A 19,453-nucleotide genomic window follows, 5' to 3' on the forward strand; every position below is an offset into this window, starting at 1 on the left:
AGAGGTGGGAGGGTTGCCATATTTACAGCAGCACAAGAAACCCTCATTGTGGATATGGTTCGTGAGAACAACCTCATCAGACTCCGGGAGATCAGAGACAAAGTCATTGCCGATAATGTCAACTTTGAGAGCATTGATGATGTCAGCTTGGCCACAATAGACAGAGTTCTCCGGCGCCAAAAGATGCGGATGAAACAGGTCTATAGGGTTCCCTTTGAGCGCAACTCTGCGCGACACAAAGACCTACGTTACGAGTATGTGCAAGTAAGTATACATCCATGTTCACAGTACAGTTAGTGGATATACTGTGTTGCTCAGTGGCCTACATTACTTCTGGACAATACTGTGCTACATGATTGACTGTTGTTCTGAACACCTGTGCACTTTCACATTTTCACAGAGGATATTACAGTTGGACGTGATGGCCAGACCTCATGAGTACCTCTTCCTGGATGAGGCTGGCTTTAACCTGCAGAAACGAAGGCAAAGAGGCCGTAACATCATTGGGCAAAGAGCCATCACTGAGGTTCCTGACCAACGGGGGGGTAATATTACTCTTTGTGCGACCATGGGTTTGGAGGGGCTGTCCTTGGGTCTTACAACACCCAACATCTCCTCACCTTCCTAGAGGAGATAAAAGACATCCTCCTGGACCGCCAACAACACCATCCTGGGCCCGCACATCACATTTATGTGATCATTTGGGACAATGTAAGCTTCCACAGAACAAACCAAATCAGAGAGTGGTTCACCACCAACAGTAACCACTTTTTAAACGTCTGTCTGCCACCCTACTCCCCTTTCCTGAACCCTATAGAGGAGTTCTTCTCATCGTGGAGATGGAAGGTTTATGACAGACAACCATACGCTAGAGAGTACCTCCTAAGTGCAATGGAGCCGGCCTGTGTTGACATCCCAGTGGAGGCCTTCCAAGGATGGATTCGCCATTCAAGGCCGTTTTTCCCGAGGTGCCTGGCAAGAGACAATATAGCCTGCGACGTGGATGAGTTGATGTGGCCCGATGCAACTCAGCGCCATGATGCCGCACAGTGATTGTGGTGTGTGTGGTGTAAAGTAAATAAAAAAACTTCACACCCTGATCATGTTTTCAAGAGTATTGTTGTGTGCAATAGATTCTGTCTTTGCATTGAGCTGTGTTACAGTATTGTACATGCAGAATTTACTATAGACTTATACTCTTCATATGAAACTCACAAATCTAAATTCCTAATCCTCTGCAGAGATCTAAGAAGATCCATTACTGTAAAGTTTCTAAAATTATGCATTGGCAGTTATGAAACAAAGAACCTTCTCACAAATTGAGCATTGTGTTTTCAATTGTTTTGCTGTAGTGTGTAATGATGTGTATAATGTTTACATTTTTGAAAGCTTCGAGCTGCTCTTTTGGTGTGAAAGTTTGAGTTTTGAAGTGGAAAGGTGTGGTTGTGTTTATGTAGCTTTAGAAAAGGGTGTTGTGTTTAGACATTGGGGAACATGGAGGAAACGTTTGTGAAATGTGTTTTAGCATTTGAGAAAAACTGTAAACAGCTGTTCAGAGCTTCCTATATCAGGGTAAATCAACTTTAGAGTTTACAGTCTGACTCAGAGTTTGTTGAACCTCCTGCTTGAAATGGACCCCTGGCTCTGTTGGGGTAATATCTTTTAAATATTATTGTTATTTGAATCTAGAAATAATTATATTCTTGTGTATGGGGTCATGGAGTACATTTCAACATTATACTGATAGAGGAATTTTAATCTTCATGTTTTGTATGTGAAAATGACTCAACTGTTAAGCACACAAAAAAAAAACTAGCTAAAAATAAAATGTTATTTGTATACCTATAATAAAGTAACGTATTTATAAAATCCACAACACTATTGCATCTGGGCGGTATGCATGTACAGACAAGGAACGGCACTAGTGGGGAAAAGTGATGCAACTCTGCTCCACAATAAACAATCTTTAAGAATTAAGAGACAGGAATCACAACGGTTTAGAAATAAAACCTGTTTATTGAACCTTCAGAAAAGTAGATATGTTACGGCCTCGCATAAGTAGTAAATATGTGCATAGCAGTGTTTGTAATATCATCCGACAAATGACTAACAAATCAAATACATACACTAGCAGAGGTGCGCGTGTTCTTTTGATTACCAAATGAAATCACTTGACAACAATACCTGTAAATCCACCACTTCCATTTACAAATCATTAAAATGGAACCCAGAATATTAAATCAATAATCAAGACCCACAGAACAGTTTAAGAAGGCAATAACTCCGTCTTGGTGCGTTTAGGAAGAGGTTGGAAAAGGTGCACTGTGCACAAATAATGTCTCTTAAAATGAGTGAAAATGTTTTTTAAAGCAAGTGGTTAAACCGATGCGAGACTGGTACAGAGCAGCGACTCTGTCCTGGTACGCGAGTCTGTAAAGCTGGAAAGGGGTCAACGCATTGTGACAAACTCCTCAGACGAGGTGGGGTGAATGGCGACCGTCTTGTCAAAGTCGGCTTTGGTAGCGCCCATTTTGATAGCAACAGCAAAGCCCTGCAGCATCTCGTCGCAGCCCAGGCCCTGCATGTGCAGGCCCACCACCTGAGGAACAGAGACACGGCAGCCCTTGAGAATCACTGCAGTCGCTAGTAAAAAGTAAACAGTAAAAAGACACTGTCACACGCATTGGTATTGAGTTTTTGTGATTTTCCTAAACTTGCCTTATCTACGTCTACTTAAGTCAGGAGACTTCCCACAGTTACCCAAATTACTTTGAAGCATCTGCAGAGACGTAGGCAGAACGTGCACAAATCCCCAAATACGTTCACATTTTAAAGCCGATTTCAGTTTCATTATGTTACAGATTATATTATAACATAGGACTCCTACCTTCTCCTCTTTGCCCTCACACACCAGCTTCATGATGCACTGACTCTTCCTGCTCGTGATGGCGTGATACATCGGAGTGAAAGAGGTCTTGTAGACCTTCACGTTCTCCTTTCCTCTAGACCTAATGGCCTCCTCTGGGACGGAGAGACAAATGAAGTGTTTTGAATTATTGTTCTCATGAAGTACAATAACGGATGAAAAACGCCACACATCCATGAAAGCAGTGCTCGCCTTCTGTGAGGCCCACGGTTCCGATGGGTGGGTGGCTGAACACCACGGTGGGGATGCTGGAGTAGTCCAGCTTGGAGTCCTTCTTGCCCTCAAACAGCCGGTGGGCCAGCTTTCTGCCTGCGGCTATGGCAACTGCCCCCGACAAACAACATTACATCGGTAAATGTGCTGACAAAACATTGCAGGGAAAACCTTTCATTCCGAAACCAGAAAAAACCATAATGAAGCTGTTGCAATGTGCACCGTTGAAGGAGGCGCAACGAGTTCCACCCAAAGCTTGTTAACACGTCAGATGTGCACTCGAAAGTAACGTATTTAATAACAGATACAAAAATGCATTTTATGCATAAAAAAACAAAAAGTAAAAGATTTTCAACATTGATTACCAAATACTAGTGAAGCCTTCAGTTTGGGTTTTAAACGACTTAAACTACAACACAAACTCAACTGTGTGGTTTTCCACTTCTGCGAAAGTATTCGAGTTATTGGTTCAACTTCCTACCAGGAGTGAGAAGAGCTTTGCCACAAACGTCGCCCACAGCGTAGACTCCTGGTCTGCTGGTATTCTGAAACTCATCCACAACAATGTGGCCTCTTTCGTCCATTTCCAAACCCTGTAAACAGAGACAACATTGTTTTTTGGTCAGGATGGAGGAGCTGAAACATCCCATTTAAGCCCCAAAGTGATTCTCTCAGTTCCTTTGAAACCTCTGTTGGGATTACTATGGGGAGAGTTACTGACATAGTTTGGTCCTTTCGGTCTTTTCCATTAATAAACCCAAGCAAGACAGTGATGACTTTAGCTTTAAAGCAACGAGGGACCATCAAAGAAACAAGAAGTCATCTTTCTGAGGAGGCTCAGAGCACTACATATAAACCATAGAACACACGACCACTACAGCGTGCTGTTCAGCATTATTAGACAAGACAAATCTCTGTTGACTCTCTGGGCCTGAATACCAAACTAAGATGCCAACGACTCAGTCTCTCATCACTCTTCTGTCTTCAGTCTTATTTCCTTTAGTTTGCTGCAGCTTGGTGTGAGCTGCTGCTTTTATATTTCACTCCCACCTTCCGCCAAGGTTAGCAAATAAAGAAGAGCCAGAATATGCCACAATGCATTATAAATTTCTATTACTCTTTCTCAAAGTTAATAAAAGGAAGACTGACTGTAATTTAATCTGTTATAAATATTTCTGTTAATGCTCAAAAACATTTTACTATTTGCTTCTAACAAACAAAGACAAACAACTAAGTGGGTCTGGTCCTGCTCCTGGATTATCTCTAATCCAGGGGATCCCTGCCTGGTTTATGTCGGGCTGTCATTATTAAAAATGTGTGACATTAAGAGACTAATGACCTGAAGCGCTGCTATGATGAAGTGGCCAGTTAAGTAGCCAAAACTAGGGTGACATAAGGAAAACTGAGCCAAAGAAGATTAATTCACTTGGCACACAGATTTAGGACAAGAGATAGTGATCAGTTAAATGCACCATTACTATTTTAATTACGCATGGTTAAATTATTTTGTCTTTCCAAAAACTTTTGCCCAATTTCTTCTCCGAGCCAACATGCCGCTTCCTCGGCCCAATTCAGCACCCAGTTTACATGATGATTGTTACCACGGCGGCGACATTCAATCCAGAAGTGTTGGGCTGCCTGCCGATGGCCCAGAGGAGGCAGTCCACTTCCTGGATGGTGCTGGTCTTCTCCTCGTCGTTCCTCTTCTCTGGGTCTTTGGTGACGACCGTCACCTCAAGTCCTTTTTCCGTTTTACGCACAGACTTCACCTGAGAATTCTTCCACAGATCCACGCCAGAGTTTTGCAGCTCTTTGGTGCAGTTTGTGCTTATGAAGCTGTCAAAGTTCCTCAAAACCTACAGAGAGCGTTTTGGAGCACATTGAGTTATGTATTTGCACAAGTGAACACCTTTGAAAGTGATTGAAGTTGTGATTCTGTGGGTTCCTTACTCCCGACTGTCGAATAATCATTGATGTTTTGGAGCCCAGGGTAGAAAGGATGCCGGCCATCTCCACTGCGATGTAACCTGCGCCCACAATCACGGTGCGCCTGTAGTGGAGAACCAAGCCTTATTTTATAGGCACAAACTGTTCACATGGTATTAAAAAGAGAGTTTCCCACAGATGGGCTTACTTTGGCAATGTTTCAAGTTCAAAAAAGCGATCGCTGGTGATGCCAAGATTTCCCCCTGAAATGATTAATACACAGTATATTATGCACAATTATGTTTATGGTTGTCTTTTAGGTTATAGTGGAAAACAGGACAGCCATTCTATTTATTTCATTGTGGCAAAGTAACCAAAGGCACACTAGCAACAAGTGTGCAGGAAATGTTGAAGTCCCCTATTGCCAGTTAGTTTGAAGAATTGCATAAGAGCTGCGACACTTCCTCAGATGTTGTCACCTAAAGTTTAGTCCTGATCAACAGGTTTGATGGGAAAGCCTTTTGGATTCATAGTTTTGATTTGAATTAAAATGTCCTGACTCCTGGAGAAAAATGTTTATTTCTTTCTTCAAATGTTGCCTTCATGGACAAAATCAAATGTGTGACTTGTTAAAAATGAAAATGTGTAAGTGGGGTCAATTAAACTCAAATTCAATAAAAACATGAATAACAATAAGATCTAAAAATGGTCATTCGTATCAAAGAGGTGGCCGACCCTGGATTAAATTAAACTAACTGTTCCAGGTCAAACCTGAGCGCATCATTTACCTGGAATATCAGCATCACTCAGAACAGTCGGCTGCCCTCCGGTTGCGATGAGGATGTGAGGCGCTGTGTACTTTCTTCCATCAACCTCCACAGTCGGTTCAGGGTCATTTGTAAACCTGGCATGACCTTGAATATTTTGGACTTTAGCCTAAAAGGAATCAGATATCATTATTTCTGATGCAATCATTATTTTAAGAACAAAATAAACTGAAGCTCAATTTATGGAAAACAACAGGAAATAACAACTGGAGATAATAAACATAATAAGAATGTAAACTTACTTTGTCGAGGTTGTTGCGATAAATACGATTTAAGTGACTAATATAAGCGTCTCTTTTGGCCTTGAGAGCTCTGGAAACACAGGAAATGATCAAAGATAAGGGCTTGTTTGTTTACACACACACACAAGGAAGAAAAACTGGCATTCAGATGGTAAATGCAACACAAACACTGTTCAAAAATCATAACTCTAAATGAAACATACATTTCAACAAATGCAGAGAAAGATCAGCCTTTCATAATCACTTCATGCGATTGAATAAGCTCCAAAATACACACTCATCCCATTGCATTATTTGAGCGAAAGTGTTTGCCCAGGAAACTGATCCAGTCGGCTCACTTGCACACGCTCAAGGGATAAAAAACAACTAACTATACATTTTGAGATATACAATCCCACGCATAAACAATTGAACTAATGTAATGCCAGATTGCAAAAATAGAAGTGTGGATATACTAGTGGCAATAAACTATTGTAGATTAGTAGACTAGAGGTCCGAGGGAAGTTCAACATTACAACTTCCGACAATCTCCATTAGTCAATAAAATAATAAGGAAGTTCCTAACTTCACTTCTGATGACACTCAAGCTCAAACATTTTTTTTTTATTTTTAAGTACTACAAGAAATATTTGTATAGTTTACAAAAACTTTTAAAACAGATCCTGCTGCTGCAACATAAAAACGGGGTGGACAAAGTAACGCAAACAACCCATCATCACAAACTACAGTTGACTATAGAACTAAAATATTCTACTAGTTTCAAAACAGATAAAACAATAAACAACATGTGCTGAATGCAAGGAGTCCATTAAACACCTTTGCTGTATTTGAATACACATTTTTCCGACTCGGTCTTGATGGACGGTTGGTTGGTTGGTTGATAGAACATCGACCTGCCAGCCCTGATGTACGCTCGTGTTTTGTTACCCTGCCTATTATTCCCTGGCGCTGCAGAGAGCCACTCCTTGCACGGGCTTATCTTTGGCTCTCACCCTGCCTCCACTCAGTCAAAGAACGGAGAACGAGCCCGAGAGAAGCGACACAATGACTACGACAGACTGCTGCGAAAAATGGACACCTCTCGGTTACAGGAACGAGCACTAGATATTGCAGAAGAGCTCGCTTTAGTTGCACAAAACATGGTGAAATAACGACGCGGCGACTTACTCCCAGCTGAAACGAACACTCCCAACTTCAAAGCCGTAGTCGCTGTGATCGTGGAGATACTCGGCATGAACAGCTGCATTCCACATCACCTGAGAAGGCCCAGGGTTAGAGAGCTTGCGGATTTTTGATTGAGAGATACAACTTGGCCTATTGCAACAACAGTTGAAAACAAAAGGAAAGTGTACCTTCTTTGGGACACAGCCAACATTGACCTGAAAAACACATCCAAACAGAGCAAGTTAGTTCCCCGTCAGTTGGATGACACTGCCATCAAACATGATGTGTTAAAATGTTTATTCAAATAATAAACACAGGGCCATAGCATCTTCATATGATGCGGCTGGATGTAAAATTAATTAGAAACATTTATTATGAACTTACATACAAAAAGGTTAAAAAAAAATCTGCAAAATGTATACAATATTTAATCGCAATACAATGCTTTGCAACATGGTTTCTGCGCCTTGAATTATCTTATTAGAGCTTATTTCCTTATCTGTTACCAACATTTGGAAACTAATCAGCAGAAATGTACCGCCTTTGTACAATCAGATGTTGGTTTAGAACAAGGTCTTTTTTCATCAACTTCCAATCTAGATCGAATGAAAAGTCACAGTAGTGGGTGAACACACTAATGAGTAATGAATTACTTAACAGCCTATGTATGACGCCCTTGTGTTCAACCACCTGATGAATCAACGTCTTCAGCCAGAACACTTCTACCTGTACAGGATCATGTTTTCACCACCGTGAACCCCGCTCAACTTAAATATGAAGACATCGACCCCCCCAACGCCCGTTTCATCTGTTGTCAGGCGGATTTTGTTGGAAACACAAAACACTTGCACAAAAGGAGTCCGGAGGCTTCGCAGTGAACCTGGCAACCAGCTGCAGAGGATGGATCACGCAGTTGTTTTATTGTCTTTTTTTTGTTTGTTTTACTCACGCAGGTACCTCCGAGTCTGTGACTCTCGATCACGGCTGCGGACGCGCCGAGCTCCGACGCCCTCCGAGCCCCGGCCAGACCCCCGGAGCCGCCGCCGATCACCAGGAAGTCGAGCCGGGTCGTCTCCGGGTCTCCTGAGGCCATGTCGCGGCGGTTGAGAGCTGCGTGTCTGCGGGAAGACGAGAAAAGCTGCTTTCTGAGCCAGGAGGTAGCCGGCGTCCGGGTGAGCTGGGTTAATATTGCCATAACCAGGAAGCTCGAGGGAGCGCGCAGCGTGTGCGCGTGGGGAACAAAATGGGAGGGTCAAGGGAAAGCCACTGACTGCTGTGTCATTATGAATCGCAACAATGGTTTTGTAAATCCCAGAAACGGGTTTTCACAATAGTCATGGTGGTGCTCACATCAGAGCTGCAGTGTTACAATAACAGCGGCGGAGCGGACCACGAACCCCTTCAAATGTAACGTTACGTTTTAGACGGACACAAAGTTGCAGCTAATAAATGACAGACGGGTTCAAACCGTTGGTGGTTGTCGTGGAGACGGCGTGTTGCTCACCTTGGTAACGTCAGGGACGGAAGCAGTCTGTTGATTCGTTTGAAAAGCATGGTTTATTCGTTTAGGGTCGTTTTATTGACGTCCGAAGTTTGACTTTATTCTAGCGTAATATACGAAAAGCTTCGAACACTTCCTGTGTCACGGGGGTGAAGTGGACACGCAGTGACGCCGGCAGGGAATCATGTAGAAATGTTTCCTTTGCAGTTTTATAAATTTAAACTACACAAGCGAGGGTGTCCTGTTTGAGGTCGCGAATAACGGCGACGGCTCGACCATTAACAAACGTCACTTTTGCGGGCGCGTATGTAGAGACGAGCGTGAATCACCCCGGTGTGTGATGGAGATTTGCGTAGCAAATTTCTTCAAGAATAGCGCAGGCCTACGCTGCAGATCGCAAGCTGTAAATAAAAAATAAACAGGCAGACTTCCGGCCATAACTTTCAAAATAATACGCCAATCTCGCGAAATAACCCGGTTAATTTTCAACAAAGCTTTGTTGTACTGGTGAATAAGACAACCCTTGTAGAGAAAATCAAATAGAAAAATACAATTTGTGAATTAAGAAATATTTCCTTTAACATATTGATTCTTGATTAACTAATGCGTTGGCGTTTTAATCGAGAATGTATTTTCAAACAGTATCGATGATCAATCAACATTTGTTTTACCAATGAATAAAAATATGCACCAAATCATCGTTTTTAGAGAGCATTATCTACAAACTAACTGCACTTTGACTTAACATTGGTATATGTATTCCGCACTCTTATTTTGTAAGCAAGGAAACTCGTTGTCCGGAGTAGTGTCCGCTAGCTAACGGTTGCTAAAGCAAAGCTAGTGCAAAGCCGCTCGGTTGGTCTCGTTGATGAGCTTCAATATCCCATCGACGAACAGGATTTATTCAATTCAAAACAGACGACAATTCAAAACACACACCCCAAAAAAGGTACGTGCGCGGGATTTGACTCTGTTGCGAAGATAAACATTTGAAAAGCGGGCCGTCGTCTCTCCACCCTCCTTGTTGTGGTCAGATGAGGCCTTTCCCTTAGAGTTTAAGTGTAGACAGCGGCGGACTACAGAAGGAAAACGGTCGAAAACACTGAAAAGGGGAACCGCTTTGTTGCTTTTCCCCGCAATCCGCTATTCGGGCGTCAGATGTTAAAGGAAATGCTTCACCTGGAGGAGGAGGGGCTACATGTCGGCCTTGTGTTATTAACAGTAGTGTCAGGTTCAATCTCTGTTTTTATCTATCCCATTTCCGCAGTGGGAGGCGCGTGCAGCTGGTCTCGCTCTGCTGTATGACCCGCGGGACCTGCGGCCAGATGACCGGCCGACCTCTCGCCTCATCATGAATCCTGTCAGCTACCACAGCATGAGGTCCTCCGTGAACGGTGGTCATCCCAACAATGTCGTGGATCGGGTCTTGAGCAACTCCAACGTGAAGTGCTGTCAGAAATGTGGATTTGCCTCCCCGGACGCCGCCGAGCTGAAGAGGCACATGCTGGAACACAGAGGGACGAGGTTCTACTGCTTCTACTGCAACAAAGTCACGTTCAGCGAGGCAGAGTTGAACGCCCACCTGAAGCAACACAGCAACAAGTATCCGTTTAAATGTCCTCACTGTGGACAGGGCTACATGAGGCGGTTGTGCCTGGTCAAGCACATCGATCGCTTGCACAGTAAAAGCCTCATTCAAGAACTCGCTAGGCCCGGCACAACAAAAAACTCGCATGCCCCCGCCTCCGGTGCCTTATCTAGTGTGCCCACCGCTGATCCGGCATCGTTCCGGCCGGCCGTCCGGGTGACGGTGCCCATCCCGGGAATATCTGCGGTCAGGCCGGCTTGGGATGAACTGCGGGGGAAAACACTGGACACGAACGGGGCAAGTGCCACGCATGGCAATGCGGAACTTCTGACCCCTTTGAATGGACTCGTGCAGCACAACAGAGCTCTGACGGTGTCTCTTCCGGAGGAGGTGACGATCCCCGCCGGCTGTTTGGTGGAGCTCGTTGAGGTGAAGACCGTCAACGGGACCAAGGAGCTGAAGCTGAGGCTCGTCTCTAAACAGGAAAACGAGTCTGTGATAAAAGAGACGAGGAGCACAGTGCCTCAAAACAGTGCACTGGGAAAGCCCTTCTTATACTCATTAAATCGCCCCAACGCGGTGAAATCCATGAGCATGGGGATGTGCACCGTCAACAGGAAGCAGTGTGAAACAAACCCCGTGAATGTGGAACGTCCTGTCGCTTTCCCCGTTTCCAAAAACCTCCAGAATCACGTAAACAAAGAGAAAAATGGATTTAAAAGAGCCTCGCATGAAATAATCAACTTGGAAAGTCACACAGTCGTTCCAAACAAGGTTCCCAAAGTCATCCTCAACACTGGAAGAGACGGAAACAGTGTGATCCAAGGTACCCCGAGCGAACCGGTGAACCACAATGCAGCCGTGGCCTCGGTCATCTGCAACAGGCTCGGCCAAAGGTTTGCGAGCGCCCTGCACCCCGAGAACACGGCGGCGCGTGTTTCTCAGCGAGCCGTGGACGAGAGGACTAATTTGGTTCCAGAGCATTCCAAGAGTATCCCACCCAGCAGGGCGAGCGACTTAAAAATCCCTCCCCGGGATGTTTCTGTGGCTGTGAAGCTGGAACCGGGCGAGATACGCCTCAAGAGCAACGCCGCTCAGATAATAAAAAAAGAGGCGGTGGGCTTGAACCAGCAACCTTCTTCTTCTCCGGCCTTGAGCGTCCTCTTGGCGGCATCCGCCCAAGTGAGACCTCCGCCGAAACTGCTTTGTAAGGACGAGGTTTCATGTCCGTCTTTTTCCATTCCCAGAAACCTAAGCGAGTCCTCGTCGGTCAAAACGCCGGCGCCGTCCAGCTGCAGGGGTCCAAAGGCGTCGTCCTGGGCCCAGGAAGTCGGGTCCGGTCAGAGGGCGGGAGAACGGGACACGCTAGAGCCGGAGGGTTTTCCCATCATCTCCTCCGTGTTTTCACTTAGCCAACAGCCGGAGCACGTCCAGGGCTCCATGCAACCGCTGGTCATGGCGCTGCGCGGTATAGTGATGGATGAAAGCAGCGGCGCCGAAAGCAAAGCTCAAGATCAGGTGGCGGTAACGAACGCCACGGAGCGGGCGGTGGAGCCGGCGACATGCCACGCTCGGGTGGCCGCAAAAGACGACTCCATCGTCCACAGGCGTTTGTCGACGGAGCGGACCGGTGACTCCGTCAAAGTCGAGGATAAAGGTATGCAGCATCCTCCCGCCCCCGCCGACAACCCCGTCAAGGAGGAGAAAAACGGCGCCAAGGCAACAGACGTTGAGGAACGCAGTCACACTCCAGCTTCTAAGTCCCCAGCGGCCGAGGAAGCGGTTTCCACAATCGCGGCGCGTGTGGAGGCGGAGCCCCAGCGGCCAGCGCACGACATCCCAAAGTTCCTGACCGTCTCGCTCAAGCGGGTACAGGTGGGCCTGTGGAAAAAACCCAAGAAGGGGCTGAAACTCAGAATAGCCAGATACAAGACACCTGTGGGCGGTGTGACTGACTGCGCGGCCATTTACCCGATGCCGCTGAAGGTGGACCAGCTGGTGAAACGGCCGAGCCCCTACCAGCCCGTGGTGGTGCTCAACCACCCGAAGCCCCGGGTCGCCTTACAGGGCGCCAGATTGGACGCCGACGCGGACACGGGAGACTCCGAGTTGGCTCCCAAGTGCCAAATCTTAAAAATGAGGCTGAGCAAAGTGATGGGGCAGAAGTACGAGGTGCTGGGGTGCACTGTCGGTGTCTTTCCGTGAATTTATCAGCGCCCAGAAATGGGGGAAGGGGGATTATGAACAAAATGACTAGTATTACAACGGAGAGGTGATGACTTAAAGAAAGAGAAAATACGAGCCAGGGGGGATACGATTTAAAAAACATCTGGTTATCATTGTGTTACATGTTGTTTGTACAGGCATGAAATGTGGACTATTCAAGTGCAATGTAGTTTGACTACCTTGAACCGAGGAACATCTGCTTTGGGGGATTGCAGTCTTACACAGATGTTGAGTACTGTTCCGGATGTTTGGGAACTTGGTAGATCTGCCAAGAGTTGAGGCGGAAATGCATGCTGTTTATTTAAAAAGGATAACATCCTGTGGTTGTTTTATTTTTGGTTATGTTTTCATCAGTAACGTTTTGGCAGTAATCTGGCTCCTCTAGATTTTACCTGATCTATGTGTAGTACACCTGAGAGTATTGAACCAGAGTGCACTCGCTCCCTCAGAACACAATGTCATAAAGAACCAAACTGAATGACCAACCAATAGCATAATGATGAAATGTTTGTGACCGCATTATTTGGAGATTTGTTGAGCTTTCGGAAAGCTTTGCCCATCGTTTAGCATCCATAGCGTCCCCTTTTTTCTCTCTTCAATGCACACTTTTAACAGAAGAGTCCGAGACGAAGACAACCAATGTGTTTCCAGTCATCGCACATGGAAGGAGAGCGCTACTTCCTTTGGTCCCCAGAGATGAAGTTGAGATGACACTTATGTTACATCCCAAAAGTCTTTTTAACACAATTTTCTTAAAGCTTAAAAAAAAAAACTCCTCAAAATCTGTCCTGAGAACTCTCAAGAGTTCACAGCCGGTTTAAAGTGTGGGTCGGTAGTGCAGTGGTGCATTCAGGCAACTCCTTACATACCCAGAAATTGGAGAACAATTGCGTGACTGAGTTGTATTTATTCGGCCAACAGTCACTGGTAAATGGATCACCTGAACTGGACCAATCGCGGTGGAAAGAACCCACTACGTGGTGTAAATAATGGAAGCTGGGCCACACACGCTTGTGTGTGTTCAGGTTCTCTGATTTGTATGTATTTTAAATAACCGGGTGTTGCAGAGAAATGGTTCATATTTTTTGCCACTCCTCCTTAATGTGTTGTGTGAAGGGAATTGTCACTTGTATTATAAAACTTGGAATGTGCCCACATTCCTCACCAGTGTTTTCCCCTTTCTGCCTTTCTGCCGCCAATCTTGGTGATAAAACCTTAATGTCATTAACAGTTGATTGTGAGCGCCTGAATGCACCGCGGGTCAGGTCTGAGGCTGGAGCCAACAGCTTTAATCTGCTAACGCAGAATATAAGAAAATAAAGCTTAAAGAATCATGATGCATTGTTTTTCTTCATTTTTTAAAATTGTATTTTTATTCTTGTCGTGTAATCCATCAGATATTTTTTCATTAACTTATTTGAAACTAGTTTCATCGTCGTCTCGGATCTTTTTTTTTTTCCTTGTTCCCAACGGTTCTCCGATGACACTTCATGTAACATCTCTTTGTATCTCCCTTTGCCATGAAAAAAAATGGATCTGACGAAAGCCTCGCAAGCTGGTTTATTACTGTTACAGAAAGCCACATGCGTTCATCTGATCTTATGTACATATTAAGTGATTGTTGTGATTCAGAGAGCCTGTTATTTCCATCAAAAGTACACAAGCAATCTTCTCTCTGGATGCTCTGTGGAACTGTTTTGGTTCTTGCGACAGCGTCACAATGTTTGTGTGTGTGTGTGTGTGTGTGTGTGTGTTATTAATCAGTTACCACGATGTATGAGGTGCTCCACCTAACAATTAACAGGTTTTGGTGGCCCAGTCTTTATTGTGTGTATATACGTTCTGATCACTCGCAGATTTTATTGTGTACATACCTATAAATATAAAATGTGATAGCTGTTTTTCATGATGTGTAGGTACTGGTTCACATTCCACAGCCTCTTCAGCTAAAGCAGTTAAGTTGTGCTTTACTCTCCTGGAACGGCAGAGTCAGAAACTGACGTACTTTATTGTTTGTTATATAAATCTATAATATTATTTTAAAGATGTTTAAGGGCGTGTTTTACTTTGCCTTCCATTCTCTTCTCATCTGTGCTAGAAATTCTCATGTCTGTTAAAGCTGTTTTTGGTTCATTATTTTGGTTTTCTTATTGTGTCTCATGCTTTTATAATAACAGTCATGTAACTACTCTTTTTTTTCTATTAAAAAATGGTTGCGATATGTATAGTCTATTCCATTTTGTTCAACAGAATTGCATCGCCGCACAGAGTGCGCAATGTCAACACTAAAGTGGGAAGAACCTTTAGAAAAAGAAAAAAAAATGTTTTAATGGTTAGAAAAATTCTCTCTACACTGAAGCAAAATCATTAAACAGTAAATTTGATCGATACACGCGATTTATCCCCAGGGGGAATTTGTGTGTAGCAGTATGTAAGGTCACATAGTAAACGTATGGTATACAGTAAGTGCTCCGCATGAATTACACACATACACACAATGAAATAACGTATGTAATATAATTAATAAAATACTAAATAGCAAAAAAGATGTGCACACAATACAAGCATATACAGTGTGTGTAAGTATATATAGTATTTTTAGTGAAAAGGTGAGCCGTGGGATGTGAGGGCCACAGGTCGCTAGTCATTGAGGCCAGGTGTCTTCTTTGGGTGCAGGGACCAAGGCCCGATGTCTTCCACAGCAATGGGACTTCCTCCTTCCGGCTCAGAATGAAGACACGTCGCAGGCCATCAGACAGCTGGATGGCGCAGGTCTTCATGACCCTGGGCTTTGATGGAGTCTCTCCAGCAGTGGTCTCACCTGGGTGAGAAGAGTGGGTGGAAGGGCCCTTTCATTTATAAAGGTCTTTGATGTCTGTGCAGCTCACCAGGGGATACAGAGGGGGAGGGGGGGGGGTGTCTGGCTGGTGTAATGTATGGGGGAGACAGCCGAGGGGCTGTAAACTAATATAGCAAAGGAACCGTTTGGCTCATTGGCCGTCTCAAAGGAGCCCCTCGTTCTCTCCCTCCGACCTTGAAGCCAGTTATTCGCTTCATCCCGGGCCACACCTCCCTTTCATTGTTCTGCTGCAGTTTGGTCTCCAGCTTCTTCCTGTAGGAGTCCTTGCACTGCCTGAGCTTCACCCCAAGTCTCGATGGTCTCTCCTGAGTTCGTCTCTGTCTCCAGACCCGAAAGCTGCCTTCTTCTCATTGAGAAGGGCGATGATGGTGATTCATGGCTTGTTATTTGGGAAGCAGCTTACGCAGTCTTTAGCACAAGATCATCTAAATTGACGCGCAAACATCTTGATTCTGAGATGACACAGGACACAATATGCCTCTGTGTGAGAGGTCCCAGGCTGTCTAAGTAATGCTGACTAAGATGAAACATTATTTAGGTTTACCCAACATTCCCTGTTTATGCTATATACTAATTTAAGGGTATTAATTTAATTTAAAAATACAAGAATGTTCAATCAAACTATTTTTTAATGAAACCATTCCAATTAAATAAAAAGGAAGCTATGTCACAGATATATTTTGTCTAAAGTGTAAACTCATAATGGAAAAAATAAACATCTTACAACATGCCGTATACCATTTTTTGCCAATACATTGTTGGTACACTATATAATATAATAGTTGGTACACTAGTACACAGTAGTCTACCAATACCAAGTATTAGACGGGACCCACAAACAACGAGGAGCAAAACATCCATTGGGATAAAAAATGATTTCACTTGGCGAACCGTGATTCCAGAATCCTACGGAAAGGACGATCTTTATGTCTCGGTATTTAAGTAAAGTGCATAATCTTATTATTTCCCACAGAAAAATTTGCACTCAGAATTCATTCCATTCAACAGTGTTCAGTGACACAACACTGCCTCAAAACCTTCGTTGTTTCAACAAAGATTTGTTTAGTCTCCTAGCCGTTGTTTTGAAGAAAGCCTGAGCATCTGTTATCTGGCCTTGAGTCTCCGTAGATTCATTTCAGTGCACATCCCCAATTCTTTTTAGACCGTTTGAAGTCGTTCATTTTCTCAAAAAACAGATTAGCATGGGCTTGTAAATCTACTAGAAATAAACTTTTGGAACCAAAGTTTTAAGAAAAAACTAACTTTACTTAACGTTCCACAAAAAGCTTGAAGACGAAACAACAACAACTTTTCCTCACACTTTCTACAAGGCTTTAAAACTTTTCTTAAGCCAAATCCTGGCCTCTCTTATCCAAAGCACTCCTTTACAGGCGGAGGACTTTGAAAGAGTCCGAGTCCATGTGCACAGTTTCAGGTCCAAACCCTGAGAAGAAATAGTGTTCTTGGGATCCGGCTCGAAGGACCAATTATGCGAGAAAGATTCTTACTCTGCACCGGTGTAAAATGATTAAACGGGACATTGAAAACGTACACAGTGCTTTGCTTCAAGGCCACTCAAAATGTTTTCTTCTTCAGAGCAGGAATATCTATTTGGAAGTGTTGGGTTCAGACGACAAAGTTACAATGAAACCGGTTTGATAAAAAAAATAGATGAAGAATATTTCTCAAAACGAGGACTGCACAAGCCTCAGCAGTCAACAGACCATTAACAGCTGGTCTATCAGTCAGTGGTTAAACACGCTGGTCTCTGATTTATTGTAACGTCTATTGTGTAGTCCTAATGCAGTAGCTTCCCCTAAAGGAGGTGTGGGTCCGTACAACTTGGTACCTGGTAAGGCCCCATTTTGATTTACTGAGGGCCCCTCTTCTTAAAACTCCCTACATTCCTAGTGAGATAATGAAAACTACTCGGAGCCTCTCTCCGCTATACGAATACACATTGTCTTAAGGCCTGCTGGTCCTTATTGATTACAATCTTATAGGCAGTGTTGGGAGGGATACTTTCAAAACTATTCCTTTACAGAATACAGAATACAAGCCCAAAACTGTAATCTGTAATGTATTCTGATACATTAACTAATCTGAGCATTGTATTCTAAATACATTGAAAAGATACATTTTTGTTTTTGTAGTCCCGAACTGCATACTACAAAAATCTAACCGCAGTTTAAGCGAACGCGAGCTCATTTTAGCCAATGCTGATTGGAGGTAATAAGAGCCAATGAAATTTCAGAAACCAGATGTGTTGTTAGTTTGTTGACACATGCTTTTGTTGAAAACATCATAATTAATTTGGAAAACACATGATTGATGATTGTCAGACAATAATCCTTCTCTTTACATTGATTTTGTTCATTGAAGTCCATACTAATGTTTTCTCGTAATTTAAACCATAGGATTGTATTTTTCATAATCAATGCATGCCAAAAAATGCTTATGTGTTAAAAAATGCATGTGTTAAAGTTGTAAAAGTCAATTTATTTTTTACACACACACACACACACACACACACACACACACACACACACACACACACACACACACACACACACACACACACACAAAGGCCATCCTAAGTGGCAGGTTTGAAAAATTGCAAACCAAGTTGTGATAAGAACCAAGGTTAAGATGGGGGTAACAGAATTCCTTTGTTCGAGCATTGGTGTGAAAGCATGTTTGACTGCCCTCCTTTCTTGGTACACAGCTGCAAAAGGTAACTTTTGAATCTCCCTGCTTTTCGCGCATTACTTCAATAGAGACAGTAATCACTCTTTTAGCATAAGACTGTGTTAACATATTTTACCATTACATTCCACTCTTTTGATTATTCTTTAATCACCGATAATATTGCAAAAAACATGTTTTTGTTAGACCAAGTCTCGGGTTGTTTAGCAAGCAAATCTAAAACATCAAATATAGAACAACTGGAATGAACACAGAAACATAAGAAAATAAAAAAAATGTCGAAACGAGTTCCCCCTAGTCTCCTGGGGGGGGGTTGCATGGGCACTGTCGCTCCATGATAAGAGAGAACCACTCTTTAGGTTGCTGACTACAAAATCGCTACTTAGATCAAATGAAACTGAAGCAAGCAATAATATGAGTAAAACCATGGCGACACAAACAAGGGCAACAAACAGGCTCTTATCTGTACACCTTCTTCCACTTCTAACTCTCCCCTCGTTATATTTAATGCTGGATATAATCCAGAGGGAACCGCATCCGTTCTTTCAGCCTCGCATGCAGGTGGTTTTTCCCGAATTACGCCGTTGTTGTTGTTGTTGTTTTTGTCCACGGCTTTACTTTTTATTCATTATGAAAACCGTGTGTACCTCAAGTCTTTTATTTTCTCAATTTCTCAAGTTTCCATTTTCCCAACACACTCGCCTTCTCGCATATCGAGTCTTCCACAACACCATGTTTCTTTTCGTCGGTGGTATCTCCACCTACCGCTACCAACAACAGCCTCAGTTGGTCACCACCCTCCATTTGTATGGATTTCACCCGAGCAGACAACTGGCCACTTCTGTATGACACCGTAAGGTTTTCCGCGGCTCAGGCAAGTTTCCCCGCCTGTTCTGAAAGTTTATGTTAACCTTTCATAGTCAGAGTTATGTGTCCGCGAGTTTATGTTAACCTCGCAGAATCAATTTATTATCACCACCAGTTTATGTTACCCTTGCGGTCTGTCTATGTTCTCAGTTCCTTAAAACATATCTCTTACAGTGAATTTCAAGTTTTCTTTCTATCAGTCTTTCCTCTCACCACGTCTAAACCAAAATTCAGGCTCTCTGACTCGGCGGTGTTATTCCTTTTCACCGGTTTTCTCAAATGTTAATTTTAGCGAATTGCTCAAGTATCAATTTGATTTTTCACCACCAATCCACAACACTTATTTTATATTATTCAATTTGCAGAATTAGTGGTAACAGGTTTCTGCTTACCTTGGTTTGAGGCGG

The 19,453-nt window shown here is 43.6% G+C and overlaps 2 protein-coding genes across 4 annotated transcripts; one reads left to right on the forward strand and one right to left on the reverse strand.

Moving 5' to 3' along the window:
* Window positions 1-1,996: 1,996 nt before the first annotated feature.
* Window positions 1,997-9,216, reverse strand: gsr (glutathione reductase). Of its 2 annotated transcripts, XM_037462139.2 has the most exons (13): window positions 8,803-9,216; window positions 8,248-8,416; window positions 7,487-7,513; window positions 7,302-7,390; window positions 6,135-6,204; window positions 5,854-6,001; window positions 5,274-5,328; window positions 5,090-5,189; window positions 4,741-4,995; window positions 3,621-3,732; window positions 3,119-3,250; window positions 2,888-3,021; window positions 1,997-2,599 (listed from the first exon to the last, which is right to left on the reverse strand). In XM_037462139.2, the coding sequence occupies exons 1-13, from the start codon at window positions 8,850-8,852 to the stop codon at window positions 2,450-2,452; spliced, it is 1,491 nt and encodes a 496-aa protein (XP_037318036.2). In that variant the 5' UTR covers window positions 8,853-9,216; the 3' UTR covers window positions 1,997-2,449. The 2 variants fall into 2 exon arrangements, with proteins under 2 accessions (XP_037318036.2, XP_037318038.2); XM_037462141.2 differs by lacking the exon at window positions 8,803-9,216 and having other exon boundaries at window positions 8,256-8,379.
* LOC119211313 (zinc finger protein 518B) lies at window positions 8,390-14,832 on the forward strand. 2 transcript variants are annotated; one of them, XM_037462128.2, is made up of 2 exons: window positions 8,390-8,470; window positions 10,067-14,832. In XM_037462128.2, the coding sequence occupies exons 1-2, from the start codon at window positions 8,390-8,392 to the stop codon at window positions 12,590-12,592; spliced, it is 2,607 nt and encodes an 868-aa protein (XP_037318025.2). In that variant the 3' UTR covers window positions 12,593-14,832. The 2 variants fall into 2 exon arrangements, with proteins under 2 accessions (XP_037318025.2, XP_037318024.2); XM_037462127.2 differs by lacking the exon at window positions 8,390-8,470 and adding an exon at window positions 9,595-9,748.
* Window positions 14,833-19,453: the final 4,621 nt, after the last annotated feature.

This window comes from Pungitius pungitius, chromosome 2 (assembly GCF_949316345.1).
Source record: "Pungitius pungitius chromosome 2, fPunPun2.1, whole genome shotgun sequence".
Taxonomy (NCBI): domain Eukaryota; kingdom Metazoa; phylum Chordata; class Actinopteri; order Perciformes; family Gasterosteidae; genus Pungitius; species Pungitius pungitius.